The following is a 17,108-nucleotide window of genomic DNA, read 5'->3' on the forward strand; positions in this document are numbered from 1 at the left end:
AAAAAACGAAGAGCGATGTATAAAAATCTGGAGAGAATTGAGGGCTGATCCGCGATGTGTAATATTTGAAATGTGACGCTTAATAATGTTATTGATGTAAGTAATGGATTGAGCTGAAAAACGATAACGTTCATTAAAAAAGAATCTGAAAATGATAGTAGGCCCATGTCTATTCGGGATTTTATAAGGCGTTCCCGACGAAGAGCTCGGCGAATAAACTGAGCTTTCCGACGAAGAGCTCAGCGAATAAACTGAGCTTCAATATCCACATGATCTTCGAGGAAAGGACACGTCATGATGACGTGTTTGTAACTCTGGGTCAGGTCCAAGTTAACCTGCCAGTGAGCAGGTTAGCTTCAGAGCATAAGTTGCTATAGTAACTGACTCAGGTTCTCTCTAAGCTCGGTTTCTGGAACGGAAAACCTCGAGTTTCCGTGAACTCTGAGTTAACTTACCCGGTTTTCTCTCTTAACCCACTTCTTGGAACACCCCCCTGGTCCTCGCCGTGCCACAAACACAACACAAAAGCACGGCGGAACTCTTCACAAAACACCACGCAGACAAACACTTACCACGAGATATGACCACGAACAAAGGAGAAAGAAAAAGAGACTGGCGGCTTCCGAAAGGTGGCTGGTCATTCTGTGATGGGCGGGGTGAGCAACTAAAAAGGAAGCGATCACGCCAAGTCTCAGGGAAAAAGGATGGTTTAATAGAAAGTGTGCAAACCAAAAACCCATGCAATATCTCCAAATTAAGGATATAATGACCAGCGGTCAACTGGTACAAAGACAAGACATATATAGGCAAACAAACGACCCTCAGGTGAGACGGATCACGGGCTCCGCCTACCTGAGGGACGCACACAACGTCACAAAACAACAACAGCCGCTGTGGACGGAGGCGACCGGTAGGGGCCCGCCTCACCGTGACAATTGCATGAATGAGAAAGGGCTCACAGCGTTGTACCAAACTTTTGCTTTTTAAATCTTTTAAGATCACTGTTCTCACATTTGTGGTTTAATTATAATATTTTGTTGACTCACTCAATACATGATTATTTTGTTGTATAGCCTACTTTGACTTTTTGAAAGACATTTGGGATAATCACCTCAAACACTGACTAAGATTATGTGAATATCGATTATGTGATAAACGATTACTGTAAATGGGGTTGGTATCGTAGATAAAAATGTAAACATAATTGCATAAAGCAAAAATTCTCACAAATCCACTCCATGAATAAGGCTTCACTGGTCATCTCAACAAAGGCAAAACAGCCCTTTCACTTGAATTTTCCCCAGTAAACCTGTTGATCATAACAAAATGAAAGAGCTGCTTTATAAACTAAAGATCAGACTCGATGATTGGAGGAAAGGAAACAAGGAGGAACAAATAAGGTTATGAGATCGACCTTTGTAAATCAAATAAGATGGTGAATTGTCTCAACCTAGTGGCAGCACTGTTCATATACACGCTTATCAACTGCAATAATCAAACTGAAAAAGTCTCAAGGTAAAAACCCTTACAGTAATGCCCAGAAAGTTAATCCACGGCTTCACGAATTCGTGTATTTTACCACATACCTTATACTAAGCAAAGAAAATGGTAGTCAGTGTCTGAGGACTTTAACCTTATCGTACGCAATGGAAATAACAGCATAATATTATGCATCATAGAAAATGCACTCACGAAAGTGGCAAGACGAGCATAAGAAAGCGGACATGTATATAATGTTGTATGTACTTTATAGAACAGAATGTATACATTTACCTGTACAATTTTAAAGGTAATGTAAATTAATAACATCAATTTTTAATTAACTTATAAGTGTTAATTATGAGGGACATATTTAGGGTATAATATATGAAAATAGGTCTTATGCCTCTTAGTTGTCCATCCAAAATTCGGGGGAGCCTAGGAACGTCACCCCACCGAATTTCGGGGTATTAATGTAGTCTACAAGTTTGCAAAGTGACGTCAGGAGTGTAGGTTTCTTTCCTCAAACTTCGAATTTGAGGTATAGGACATAGGACAAAAACATGTCACCCGATCTTACGGTGTATTAACATAGATTTATTTGACCATTTTAGAATAATGTAATTTTATATAGGCTACTCACACTTTACTCCATCATTAATAAGCACATTTGATGCATTTACTTCGATTTAAGTTGCAGCAACATGGCCAAAATCTAAACAGTAATAACTCCATCAGTTGTATGACCTATCAAAGTGGTTGTTTTTTGTTAAATATGGTTTCCAGTCTACCTTTCACTTTTAGCAAGTGAAATGTTTGCTGGGTCAATTTAAATCACAAATAAAATGATTGTTTTTAGACAGCATTTTATTGACACTTTAACTTCGCTATTCTGTCACCTCTGCACATTACAATGTTCCAGAACGTTATTGGTTATTGACAGTGACATTTTTGGTTCAGCCTCTAGACTTTCAAGCTCCTCCACAAACAGTACCCACCACCCACCATTAATACCACCCTGCACAACAGTCCCCCACTCCTGGATTATAAGGCAAATATCTAAATAAATCTGCATACATTGATATATTAAATCTGCAAGCATTTGAGTGAAGAGAAACTTTTTGAGATCAAACAGAAGTATAGAGGGTAAATTCTTCAGAAACCAAGAGCCTCTTCTTTAATTTGACACTGCAGCACAGTATTGGCAGCAAGTACACACTTAGACAGGTCGACAACTGCAAAACACACACACACACGTTTCCAAACATTTTCATAAGAGTGGGACAATGTTGTGGCTCATTAGAAGTAATGAAGGTAAATGTTCTATATTTCTTAACATTGGGATATTCTTTACTGACAAAATATGGTTTGTAATGCAAATGCAGTGTTCTACAATACAGTGTAGGTTCCATTTAATACTGATTAGTGATTAAATTAGTGAGTGTTGGATTAAATGGAGAATTTACCTTTCCTACTCCGAATCCATGATGCTGCTTTCATGGCTATAAACTGCCACTCATCATGAGCATCCATCTTAAAGCCATGTAACCAGATCAGAGCCAGAACTGTAGCCCAGATGCCTGGTTCCACCTGAACCCAAAAGCATGCAATATACAGTGTCACACCTGTTTAGGCAATATTTTCTGGGATATGTGGGACATTCTGGCTTATGTATAACAGGCTACCAATATTGCACATGTAATCTTTTCAGCACCTACTATTTATCTATTAATTTATTTGAAATACAATTTCTAGAATATTATTTTCTGTGAAACTGTAGGCTCCACTTTTGTTACCTATGACACTTTTGTTACCTTCCATCCATCCATCTTGTAGCCTTAACATAACAGTCCTTTTGTATACTACATGGTCAAAAGTATATAGACACCTGATAGTCACCCACGTATGAGCATGTTTGACATTCTATTCCAAAATCATGAACATTTATGGAGTTGGTCCCTCTGACTGTGGTCCAACCCTGGAGCCAACCCTTACAGGTCCGTTTTTAGCAGCTGTAACATTTCCCACTCTGGAGACACCAGAGTTCCACCACACAAAGCATGTTAAACCACCATCTATATGGACCTTGCTTTGGGCACAGTAATGCTACAACAGGAAAGGGCCCTCCCCAAACTCAATCCACAATGTTGGAACTGTATAATTGTCTAAATTGTATTTCTATACTACTGCATTAACACTCTGTTTCATTGGAATTAAGGGTCTATCCAAACCTAAAAAACAACTCCAGACCATCGACCCCTTTCCACTAAACACCTTACTGTTTACTGTCTCAGGCATGAAAATGGGTCAGGGGTTAAAAAGGTGAGAAGACCGGGGGGCGGGGCATGTGACGTCATGGGGATACGGCGACGGGGCGTTGACATGTGACGTCATGGGTATACTGCGACGGGGGTGGGGGGGGGGGGGTTTGGGGGTGGCTGCTGGTGTACGGGGATACAGCGACAGGTGATGCCAAATATTACGGAGCTTGTAAGGTGACGTCATGTAAAAAATATAATAACGCGTGGCCACGACTTACTAACGCGTGCGAACAAGATAATTAAGTATTACTTACTAACGCGTGCGAACAAGATAATTAAGTATTACTTTATATAAGGCCAGGTTTACCTTCCTTGGGCAGTCAGTTCGCGAACATCCCTGGGATCTGCTTGCTTTGCTGTGAAAAAATAAACTTTGTTGCCGCGTGTGAAAGGCGACGTTAGTATCTCGTTCCCACGCGTTAATAAGTCGTGGCCACGCGTTATTTATTTATTTTTTACATGATGTCACCTTACGGGCTCCGTAAAATATAGTAAAATCCATTAAAAAAATGTTTGACTGTCATGTCAATGGATTCAATGTAAACGCAATCCGTAAACGCAAGAAGCCGCTTTCGCCATTCCGGATGGCTCAGTCAAAACCATTACGTCTTAATGAACCAATACATATATCAGCGGCGAAAATTATTGTAAAAATACCAGGTTTACGTGTTTTTATTTTCTAACATGAGCTCAAGAGTAGACTCAAACGACAAGAGTTTACAACTTCATCTTCAACCTTTTCAGCCCTGGTGCGAATGTGATCCTCACACGTCCCTGGATTCACCAGTTACAACTACAGACACACTAGAAAAAAATCTTGTTTCTTATTTTATGTCACCGTTAACTACACGGGGTTGACGCGAACTTAAATAGGTAGATAGATGGGCCTATTATCACAAGAGCTTGTGGTTAGATCTGACAGTGTTCAACGCTGTAGCGAACGGCAGTAACTTTGTTTTACCGCAAAATATGAAAACGATTGAAACCATTAATAACCCAATTAAATCCACCCAATTAAAAATGTACGATCTGGTAAATGTAGTGGTAAATGTACGATCTGGTAAATGTAGTGGTAAATGTACGATCTGGTAAATGTAGTGGTAAATGTACGATCTTCTGACTTGTCCGCGGTGTAGCACTAGGTCCTGCTTCTCGTCCCGCTTAGCAGTAAATGAATAACATGAATGAAGAACGTTCGTATGATTGAAACGCTATTTGGCCTCTATGAAGGTTCTGGGCGGAAACTGCTGGCCACTGTCATTGAAATAGCCAATTTCGGAAGTGCTCTGTTTGCTAATTAAGTCAATATGATAATTAAAATATAATCTCCCGACCCCCCCCCAAAACAAAAAACTCATCGGATCTACACGATTCACGTAGGTCACCCTTTTCAACTTCAAAACGGCGAATTTCGCCGAAAGGTGACAGATTTTCATGCCTGCTACTGCCAGATGGTGGAGTGTGATCCTTTACTCCAGAGCACACATTTCCACTACTCCATAGCCCAGTCGAAGTGCACTTTACACCACTCTGAGTAGCTTTGCTGTGTGAGTTTGTGTGGTCTACAGCTTTGGGGCTGTTCCTAGATGCTTGCATTTCATAAGAACAGCAATAACAGTAGGCTGGGGGAGATCGAGTAATGTCAAAATTTCACCACCAGACTTGTCAAAGGTGGCATTCAGTGTCATGTTTATAATCACTTAGCTCTTCAGTACAACAATCTACCAATACAGTTCAGTCTACTAATGTTTATTTCTGGAGTTTATTTCATGCTTGATTTTATACACTTGTTGCCAATGGGTGGGGCTGAACTCCCTGAACTCAATAATTAAGATGTTGGTCTACATATATGTGGCCTCATGCTGTGGCTTAACGTTTCACAATAGAACCAGTTCTAATACCAAATGTAGGCATCAGTATTAGAATACATAACGGTCTGTTACTCAGGCCATATACTAACCTCTGTAGGCATCTGCTTGGCCACCTCATCCATTGACTTTCCAAACACCTGTGCCAGTGTGGACTCCATTTCCCAGCAGCCTGAAGCCTCTTGGAGGGAGATGAGCTGTAGCAAGGGGTCTGAAGACACATACAGACACATACATGAGTGTGGATTATTGTGGAAGGAAAAACAATTTTACACACACAAAATCCTATAACAGACGTAAATACAGTTTGATCATTTGCACGTGAGAGAGAAGACGAGAGAGAAGGGAGATTCTCTGTTGAGTCAGTAGTGAACATTACCATCAATGTCATCAGCTTCATCACTAGAAAACTCAGCTGCAACATTCAAGAAAACAAGAAATATTGGTCTATGTGTGTGTGTGTGAGAGAGAGAGAGAGAGAGAGAGAGAGAGAGAGAGAGAGAGAGAGAGAGAGAGAGAGAGAGAGATTTTTTTCAAGTCACCGGTGAACATTACCATCAATGTCATAAGCAGAGTCGCCACTGGAAAACTCAATGCCATCAGCTACGAGACCCACTAAGAAATGGAAACAAAAAATAGTGGAGGAGCTCTGCATTTATGCTCTAACACAGGGGTTCTCAACTGGTCTCAGCCCAGGACCCACTTTTTCTCATTGTCATTAAGTCGCGACCCATTAAAGAAAAAAAGTTGTAGGTTGCCATACACCATGCACTTTATGTAATACAACTTGTTTGGTGGTCTTATGAAGGACCTTTTAAAAGCTATTGAAATTATTTAAAAAAACAGAGTATGTAGTGCTCTGGGGCCTTCACGACAGCCCCTTGCGTCCGTGTTAAGGTAATTTGTAGACGGTGCCTTAGACGTTGCAGTGGTGAAAGTTGCACATTTAAAATAACATGTTGTCTGCTATTTAAAATACGTCTATTCCTGACGTAAACAAAGTTGTAGATGTTTGTCTGAGTTGCCAGAAATAAGAATTTTCATATTCTGGCACTTTTGCTAATACTGTCAAAGTTATTGAAGAAAGAATTAAGAATATGTGAACGTGAAACAAACTTTACTAGTATGCATACGAGTGACTTTAGATCCCATTAAAATTACCTTAAAACTATGTACAGTTATAAAGAAGTGTGTCCTCTTTGGGTCCGACACAGAGATACGGTCTCTGGTCCGACAGAGATGTAGACTGTGAAAAAATGCGATATTTTTCGCTTGGCCATTTTCAACGATTAGCGATTAGCGCCTCGCTGCTTTGCGAGTCACGCTGGTGATCAGATTCCCGCATTTGTTGATGGGGAGTGAAATAATTATATTACTCGCAAATTTAAATTTATGGTCGCGATTGCGACGATTTTAGTCGCAATCTGGAGCCCTGGCATGTCTGACGGGTGCCTTTCTGTCTTTTTTCAGGATAAAAGGTGAGTACAAAATTTGAAGAGTAGCATATTAATTTTTTTTACAAACTGTCCGCGACCCACCCAGAACATGTCCGCGACCCACTTTTGGGTCGCGACCCACCAGTTGAGAATCACTGCTCTAACACACTTCTTTAACACCTTCTATACTTTCCCATATCTGAAATCATAGTGGTGAAGAGAGAGCTGATCCAAAAGGCAAAGCTCTGAATTTACTGGTCAATCTACATTCCAACTCTAAACTATGGTTAACTTTAGTTAATTTAACCTGTTGACTCTTTGCTCTTACTCTTATGTCAAGCACTCTGAATGACCTCTCTGTATGAACTGCACTACACAGATAAACCTGCCTGCATTTGCTCTGCAGTCCATTCGCATGGGATTCATTGCCATCATCATCTGTGGAGCTGGGGGTTGACCTAAACTTTCATAATGGCAAAAGAAAACAGATATGTTTGATGAAGACTTTTGGTACTGATTATCTATAACAGTAAAACTTTTGGGCATTGTTGCTGATGTTCACTATTCATTACTGTAATGACTAACAAACTAACCAGAACCTATACATACTCACTTATTCTACCCACATTGGCAATAATACAATGAAAAATAGAAATACAGTAGCTTTCTAAACATCTAAGTATCTATTTATAAATTTAGGATTAATTAATATATTAGCACATGTACTGATATGGTTTTCTTAGGTTTTACTCCTTGTGTGTATGAAAATGCTTGACATACATATAATTTGCATTTTCAGGAAGTAAGTAAGTAAATTACTACCTCAATATTCCTTCAGTTGCTAATACATTTGGTGTCCACAAATTAAATCAGCCTCATTTTCAATAATGGGTCAAGTGTTTAGAAACTACCATTTTCAATAACTTACCACCACCACGTTGCTGGATACGCATACGTGCCCCAGGTTTACATCTAGATTTAAGCATACATCCAGATTGAAGCATTGGCCGTGGTGGACCACAAGCCATAGCCATACACATCACTGGAGAGGAAGAAAGAAAGAGAATAACCTGTGTGAATGTACCCAAGACAAAATACGTAAGAGTAATGTCTCTGTGGAAGACACTGAGTGGGAGGAACACTGACTAGGCACAGGCACGTTCCTCTTCAGCAGGGGCTCTTTCACAGCCTCCCCACTGCCCTTGTGAATGGCGACGAAGGCTGTGTGGGAGCTGCTCACTCCAGACTGCACACTCAACTCCACCACTCTGGCCCTCAGCTCCTCTTTGCCGCCTCCCTCTGCCTGCTGCTCCTTCTCCAGAGAGCGGATCCGTGACCGTGCAGCCAGTCTGTGGATGGTCAGTCTGCACAAACATGCAGTACACCACATGAGTGTAATCAGGCCAGCTGAGGGTTTGTTAGCTACTTTTATTACATACTAGTGTGCTACTAATGATCAAATCCACTAAACAAAGGTAGTGCCCATAAAACAACACTGGCCTTTATAACATTTCTTTTGGTATTCTCTTCTGTATGTGTTGCTAAAACCTGTTAATAATGATTCCACAAAGCTGTTAAATTCAAATCAGCCTGTTTTATTGTTGGAATTATCTTTATTAAGAGGTCATAATATCAGATGGGCAACTCATCCTATGGAAATATGGACTATGTGTCTTGTACTATGGAGTCTAATTGCATGTGTGTGTTACCCAGTATTCTCTGCAGGCTTGATAGAGAAGCTGAGTGTGTTTGTAACGTGTTGATCTGCTAGGCGATACTGCAGTGTTATAGTCCCCTTACAGTCTGAGCTCTTACAGGCCTAAAGATTAGAAAGAGGTAGAGTTATGTAAGCGTAACATAACTAATTCAGATAACTCACTAATTTCTTTATAACACAATGTCACAGACCGTCACTTAGAATGGTTAAGTCTTCATACAAGCTCTCACCTCTCCTTTCAGCTGGGCATAAATGAGTGCCCTTTGACCACTGAAGAGTACTTTCACAGGTGGACTCAGAAGACTGACAGACATGCCCTCTGGGACAGACCACACCTCTGAAATATCCATCACCGCTGGTTGTAAAGCAAAGCGGAGAGACTGCATGACCTAGGAAGGGCATTGAAAAAATAATGTGCAAAATAAGTGTGAAGTGTGAAATAACAGATGAAGGAAAGATGTGGAGAATGGAGTATGAAATTTGTTCTAGTGAAACAGTGGTTTGTCTTTTGACATTTAAGTGATCTCTTAACATTACATTCATTACTATAGAGAATGCAGCACAACCCCCCCCCCCCCCCCCCCCACCACATTTTTACTTTGGACTGCATGCGGTCAGTGCCTGTGATGAACTGGGCGTGGCCAGATCCCTCCTGAGCCATTCCTGTGATGAGGGCAGTGCTTGCTCCTTCACCAATTCCAAATGAGAAGCACCTGTGGAAACATGACACACCACCAGTTCAAGATCAGCCAAGCACTTGGTTTGCCATGCATATTATCTGCATTAGTGTATTACAGTAGTTTAATCACAACAATTTTCCTCCATTATCAAGTGTACAGCAACAAACGGCCTGTGTTGGCCTGAACAATTTGCCAAAGATACACCACCCTGGTGTTTAAGACCATAGAACGTGACAGAAATATTCTCAACATTGCAGTAACACTGCAAGTGCATGAACAGACTTGGGTGATTATGCATAAACGATTGTAGTGGAGACAGCTAAACGCCATTTCACTGTGACACCCAAAATGGAATCCTTTCCCACTGAACTGAGAAACTGACTCACATCTCTTTGGTTGCATGTAAATTTAAAGACTGATTCTTTACACAGCAACAAGTTCCCAAGGATCAACATTCACAATGGTGCTTATGTCCCCTAGCGTAAAACTCTGACTTTATGATCTCCTGAGCTTGGGAGAGAGGCCATCTAAGAGTTCTGGTCAACATCAACCTTCTTTGGAGGACATTGGGACCACAGTCAGGAAGAGCAATAAAACTCTAAATTCCAACCTTATCTGATTGCCCACAGTTTAAACCTGTTATAAGTCCTGTGTTAAAATCCAAAGCTGAAGATACAAATATTTCAGAGATCTCTGTAACTCCAAATCTGAACTGTACATGGAATTGGGATTCCGCCTACAGGAACCAGCTCGGCGAATGCAGTCTAGAGACACCAAACTTGACTACCTTCCATACAAGGAAAGATTAATTATTCTTGAAACCAGTATTCAGCTTTCCAGCCTTTAAGGACAAAGGACCACAGGACCATGTACCTAAATGTGAACACTGTGCCATGTGGTTGATATAAAGACACAACTTATGATCTTTCATGTATTCAGTATTAAGTGATCTTATTAGAATACGTGTTACTGTATAAACACACCACATTGATGCATATCTATGTATTAGTTTGTATGTTACTCATCGAATGTAATCATTCTCATGTGTGCGTATGTGACCTCACATTCATGCCTGTCTGTGCATTATGTGTCATTTGTTGTCCAAAAGTGGAAATTGAGAATGGCTCAATGTGTAGACTAATAGAACCAAATTAGTTCTTGTTTAGGCAGAGTATGTAAGACAATTTATTTAGGAATAGTTCACTTTGTCTTCGAATTGTGTTAATCTGTCTTCTTTGGTTAAGTCATTAACTAGACCTGGAAAGACGGGCACTCCTCGCTTCCCCTCTCTCTCTCTCTCTCTCTCTCTTTCTCTCCCCTGTCTGGGCAAAGGTCATGAATATTCATTAATAAAGGCCAATGGTCAATGGCCTGATGAACATGAAAGCGCCTTACAATTACGTCCCTAAAACGTGTTTTAAAAGCCCTAGCTCGAAGCGAAACAAGGAGCTTGGCAGCCTGGTAATTTAGGAAGACTTGGAGAACTTCACCAGACTCGCCGAGACTCAAAGACTCGAACACGCCAAACCATCGCGACTGTTCGCTGGACTCAAGCCGAACACCGCAGTGTCCAGTAGAGCAATGCCAATAGACCGCAACTAAAGCTCTCACCGAGTCCCACAGAAGATTCTATTTTATTTTCTTTATTCTACGTTTCGTCGTCAAAGGTACTTTTATTTCGTCTAGTCGTTCAAGTCAAGCTCATCTTCTTTCTCAGTCAAACTACCTGCACAAGTCGGTCTGCGCAGTCCAGCTGCGACTGTGACGTCACCGCTAAGTCTCCGCGACTCGAGCCGTGTCACGTGACATGCTCCACAGACCTCAGCTGCCTCAAGAAACGAATCGTGAACGCGCACCAGTTGGTCCGCGTCACCACGCCTCTTCTTCGAAGTAAGACGCTCAGTTCATGTGCTGTTTTGGGGTTGCCAGCTTCTATTTCTCCCGGAGTCCAAAATAGTAAATACTGTTGCCATTAACCTGCCCAAACTTCCTCTTTCTCCTTTCTATTCTCTCTCTAAAGACTTCGTGTCCATCCCTGGGTCCTACGCTAGTTAGGCAAGCCTTAGGATAGTCAAATAAATAAATCTCATGATCACTGGCAGTTGTTTATCATTCGCTGTTGTTGGTTAATTTTATATACTTTGTTGTTCACTATTATATCCCTGGTTTAAATTAGTAGATTCACATATAGGTTTAGTTTCAATTTGAGCCAAATCATTCATATGCTTTGTATCAATTGTAATATTAACCATTTAATAAATGTGGACATTTATTCATCTGGTCATGGTGGTAAATGCATATTTTGGTCGATGGTATTAGGTCACTGCGTGGAACCAGAACTTAACCCTTTAGTAATGAGACTGATCAAACCATATTCCACCTATCTTCGTTATCACAATACTGGTTCCTGAGCAATCAGGATGGTGCCCCGTTCATAATCCATAAACTAACATATGTATCCGCTACACGATCCAGCCAGAAAATCTTAACACTGGAATTAACTTTCACGTTAAAACACACGTGCCTGTGGGATTCAGCATTGCTCCCCACAAGCTGGAGAACCTCCTTGGTGTTCCCCACTTCTCCATCAGTGAAAATGAACACCTGCAAACATTAAAATGGAGAACTTGTTGATGCATATTGTAGTTATAGTGGTCACTGGTAATAATAAATACTGGTACATACTCCACCATGTGAGAGGTGAAAGATACAAGCCATATGATCCACACATTATAGATTACAACCTAAATGGACCATTGTCAAACAGGTACGTGTTATCATGAATGATGTGTGTTTAAACACAACTATGTAGTGTATGTGGAGGTCAAGCATGATGGTACCTGTCTGGGGTGGTTAGGGATGCAAGGCTGACTGTAGATGTGTTTGAGAGGCTGCAGAATCTCCGTGCCACCCATGTCAGCCTGCATTTGTTTCACCCTCTGCACAGCCTGGTCCATTGTCTCCTGACTGTACTCCACACTTTTCCTGAAGCCAAATGCACCACATCATCCTTCACAGTATTCTGAATGAGTCATATATCTTCTCACCTCGTCCAGTGCTTATAGCTTCATCTGAAATCTCCTAATTAGTGAACTGGGAAGTGGAGCTATCTGTACCATCACCAGCTCTGGGAACATTTTAACATATGGCAGCATATGTTTTCACCATGTGATTACTCACGGGAAGAAGGATTCGTAACGCGAACCGAAGCCGTAGATGTTGAAGTAACAGCCCATGGGGAGACTCTTTAGCAGCAGGAGCAGAGTGTTCTAAAGGGATCAGATAATATATTCATCCATCCAGCTGTTATTAATGCTGGTAAATGTATGTGACACCCTAATTGTGCAGATTTGTGGTGTATGAGCAAAAGGTGAAAGCTATAATTACTTAATTATGAAGATCACTGACATTATAAATATTTATTTTTGCAGGTCATTTCAGTAGTGAATCTTACTCTGGCACTCGTGATACGCTCTTCTGTGTTTGGCCCATTACGCATCGGGCAGCTCATACTACCAGACCTGTCCACTACAAACACAAACTCGCCACAGGATGACACATCTGACATCACTGCCTTAGGGAATTCTGGATACAAACTTAGCATGACCACGGGGTCACCCATGAGAGAGCCTACAGAAAGAAAAGATAAAACAGAGTTGTGGAAAAATATATATCTGATATATATCTGATTATAACCATTTACCAGTGTACCTGGCTGAGCTGTGGGTACTCCAGCCTCAACTACTGCAGTGGGCTGATGGGGATTCTGATAATACAAAAACAGCTCGACATCTCTGTCAAACTTGTGACCTGCACACAGATTTACCTGAACACGCACACACACACACACACACACACACACACACACACACGCGCACACACACACACACACGCGCACACACACACACACACACACACACACACACACACACACAAATACACAAAGAGAACACAGAATTAAAACATCAGTACTTCCCTCCAATAACATCACCATGTTATTACAAAAACATTGACAACAGAGTGGTGGGTAATAAAACTACCTTCACACTAGTCACTGTTTTACACGTCACAATGAGTTTGTGAATGTGTGACACATGTAGCAGTGCAGAGAGGAACTTTTGTCTTACAACTGCATTTAAATAAACAGGCCAGATAAGCATTCAGGCTACCCCTTCATTACTGTCAGCTTGGGTAAACATATGTACATCCTCTAATCAGAATCACACACACTCACCTTTGCTCGTGTGTGATCTGTATTGAGGAACTCCAGGGGTTCAAGAGGACACTGGGACTTGACTGCAGTGATGGGGTTTGGAGAGCTCAGATTCATAGTAAGAGAGAGAGAGTAAGGAATCTGTGCAGATCCTGGAGTTATCTCAGACACTATACCACCACTCGTACCTGAGGGTAAAACCAGGGAAACCAGTGCAAAAGAGGCAAATTTGAGATGTATGACAGATACATAACACATTAACAATAGGTTACTTTAATCAAGGCAAGTTAATATGTACAGGAACTATAGGGTGTTATTGACCACAACTGAGATAATTTAGTGGTATAGCAAAGATTAGAAGATTGATTTTGTACCAGATATGTCATTCAGGAATGCATACAATGTGATGTGTTGTGGTATTGATCAGGACTGGCTCTAAAAGAAGCAGGTAGCCATGGATTCTCAACACTTTTGCTGCTATTATTTAAAAGCAGAGTTCTACACAATATGCACAGAGACTAAACCTGCACCAAAACTGTTTTGTGTTACCTGGTGGGGAGTAGCGGGGGTTGAGAACTGCCGGCAGACAGAAGCGAAGTGAGTGGTCTGCCTGCACAGAGAGCTCGGTGACGTACACAAAGGTGACTGCAGCACTCTGTCCCGGGGGCAGGCTCCCCACACTCAGGCGGAATACATCAGTGCTCTCCTCACTCTCCTCCAATAAGAAAGCCTGCTCGCCTGAGCTCAGAGCGTCGTCATAGAGCTGTCGCGCCTGCCATGGAAACAAAACACACACGTAAAAAAGGAGTTCAATGTTATTGCTTTGCATACCTTTTTGGTGTGAAAGGAATGTTACAACAATTCTTGTTTGAGAAAGCTATTGTCAATGTTGGTTTATAACTTTCTAGTCTAAGCCCATATATTTAAGGTAACTCCTAACATTGCCCAAATGTAAGTGTGTCCAAGAGCAAACTCGTTGATTTCCTATTCATTGTAAGAATCCATGAACTATCTCTGCTATCTGTACCATTTCAGGACTTGCACAATCACTTCTTGCAAGGAACCAGTAAAACCGGACAAACACAAGAAGCAAGTACAAACCCAGGGTGCCCAGATTTTATGTGTGATTTTCATCCACTGTTGGCCTGATGACCTTTTAAAATGCACAATTTCTGTAATGCATCCAGGTTTAGTTGATGAATATCAACGATGCTTCTCTGAAGACTGCTCCTCATCCTCTCTGACTCACCTTCTCTTTCTCCTGTACCTCAGCCACAACCTCCTGGTCTGCAATCTTGGCACTGAAGTGGCAGACAGCAGCCTCGGCAGGCATGGGGAACACAAACAGAGCCTCCACTGGGCCCTGCTCCTCATTCACATACTGCAGGGTGGAGCTCACTGTAGCTACATGCCCCTCAGTCTGTAGATTCACCTCTATGCTCTTCAGAGGGACTGATCAGGAAACACACAGGTATAGTTTAGTTAGCTGAATTAAACCCAACCTGAACCATTCTATAAGTCTCTCTGAGTGGCCCAGCTTTGCAAAAACAAACATGACATGAGCAAACTGAAATTTGCAAATTGACGCATATGATGCAATAGAATTAAATTTTGGAGACTTTTGAACAGGCTTTGAATAGTTTCCAACTAAAGTCACTGACTATAACCTAAGCAGACTTCTTGCCATCAGACATCCATGAAAGTCCTGAACACTTTTTTTCTCGAGGCTTTAAAACAAATACTAAAAATATTTTAGCATCAAAGACAACAGAATTTTCGAGTTCATACCTGGCTCATTCTTGTGGGTCACCAAGCCACAGTTCACCATTTTGCTGACTGCAATCTAGGCTCTGTGTGTGATATAAGACATAATAAAAACTGATTTCAGAGTAAAATTACCATGAATTACTTAATGAAATAATTATTTGCAGAGATGGTAAAAGGAAAACAGCTCGATTGTACATCAAAATAGACCGAAATAGACCATTTACAAGTCCTAAGTGAAAGTGAAAGAGGAACAGAGGCATTACCTTATAGAGATACACCACGGCAGAAGTGTAAGGTCGAATTAAACGGCGCAGGTCTGTACTTTAGTTTGTGTGTTTATTTTTGGTGATTATCAGTGCTGACGCTGTAACTGTGTGACTGGTCAGGCGGAAACGCATTCGTTGGGCGTGTCCATTCGGTGGTGCAATTTAGTTATAGTATTTTCAAACCAAAGGCAAGTGGAAATTGTTTGCAAAGTAAGTAGTACAGTCATGTTTCAGATTTACACGTTTAATGTCTGAAAAGTAATTATTTAAAACAATTATTACAACCTCTCACGTGACAAATTGGCGTTGATGATCTCGAAGAAAATATTCGGTGTGAAATATTTTTGTGCAGTTAATTTTATTTTTTAGATTATTTAGTTTGCACACCAGTTTAAACATGTGAAAACCTGAAGACAAACACTAGTGTTTAGGAAAAGAAAACCGACATTTACGATGGTTGGCGTATCCCCCTTTATTCGTTCTGCGTCATAACTGTATTTCCTGGGGAGCAGGCACAGCCAGATAATTTATAGAGGTAGATTCCACTCCGGGTTTGTGCTGGAGGCAAGAAAGTTAAATATAGATGAAAACAAAAATCGTAAAACAGGTTCTCACCACTTGGACAGGACCCTTTAATTTTGCACAGTACGTGTATTACACTAAAACAAAGCAAAGAAAAGTTTCTTGTTTGTCCTTTTCTTCAGCGAATGGAGTTTGCAGGTAGGACGCCAGCGTCAGCTCACCAACCAATCAGCACTCAGCAAGCGTCAAGCGTGGGGTTTGGCTGTATTAACGCTTTCAAACCTACATGTATAAACTGCATGCATGAGTAGTGAACCAAGAAAATGAGAATTTCATTAGCCTACACAAAGGAAAGTTCAAAGGAAGTGTTATGGAAAGGAAGCAAGAAATAATTAAGTAAATAAAATAAACAGACAGATTGAGTTGTTAAAGTCACTCATGGCTTTACCTGATTTGCTCAGAGCAATTCTCTCACTCTCTTTTGCCCTCACTCGCTAGAGTCGGTGCTTCCTTCTGTCCAGACATTTTCAGTTTTACACCACACACACCAACCAAGGTCTTCACACCAAAAGACTATTCATATAATTAAATGCTATATCAAATGAAATCGATTAATTTCTCCTTTAGGGCAATTTCAAGATAGTGTTCAGTTAACAACAAAGTAGTATGGAAATGTGCAATTAATGTAAAAAAAAAACAAAACAAAAAAGACACTTTGTGCAATCGCGTATAAAAGGTCTGCCACTCTACGTTCTCCAGATCTTAGAGAGAAATTTATCTATACTATACTAGCTGTATTTGCACTCGGACATCGTTTATCTGCCTCATCCAAGATGCAT

General features: G+C 40.9%; 1 protein-coding gene across 5 annotated transcripts; it reads right to left on the reverse strand.

Annotated features, from left to right (window-relative positions):
- Positions 1-2,055: 2,055 nt before the first annotated feature.
- On the reverse strand, positions 2,056-16,853 carry LOC143515078 (von Willebrand factor A domain-containing protein 5A-like). 5 transcript variants are annotated; one of them, XM_077007005.1, is made up of 21 exons: positions 16,718-16,853; positions 15,503-15,564; positions 14,964-15,166; positions 14,264-14,486; positions 13,736-13,902; positions 13,213-13,327; positions 12,956-13,131; positions 12,682-12,770; positions 12,342-12,486; positions 12,026-12,105; positions 9,420-9,534; positions 9,052-9,210; positions 8,814-8,923; positions 8,251-8,468; positions 8,033-8,146; positions 7,494-7,562; positions 6,224-6,283; positions 6,048-6,083; positions 5,761-5,879; positions 2,946-3,069; positions 2,056-2,714 (listed from the first exon to the last, which is right to left on the reverse strand). In XM_077007005.1, exons 2-21 carry the CDS (start codon positions 15,540-15,542, stop codon positions 2,635-2,637), a joined length of 2,442 nt encoding a protein of 813 aa, XP_076863120.1. In that variant the 5' UTR covers positions 15,543-15,564; positions 16,718-16,853; the 3' UTR covers positions 2,056-2,634. The 5 variants fall into 5 exon arrangements, with proteins under 5 accessions (XP_076863120.1, XP_076863119.1, XP_076863118.1 ...); XM_077007004.1 differs by lacking the exon at positions 16,718-16,853 and adding an exon at positions 16,363-16,490; XM_077007003.1 differs by lacking the exon at positions 16,718-16,853 and adding an exon at positions 15,745-15,893.
- Positions 16,854-17,108: the final 255 nt, after the last annotated feature.

This window comes from Brachyhypopomus gauderio, chromosome 5 (genome assembly GCF_052324685.1).
Source record: "Brachyhypopomus gauderio isolate BG-103 chromosome 5, BGAUD_0.2, whole genome shotgun sequence".
Taxonomy (NCBI): Eukaryota; Metazoa; Chordata; class Actinopteri; order Gymnotiformes; family Hypopomidae; genus Brachyhypopomus; species Brachyhypopomus gauderio.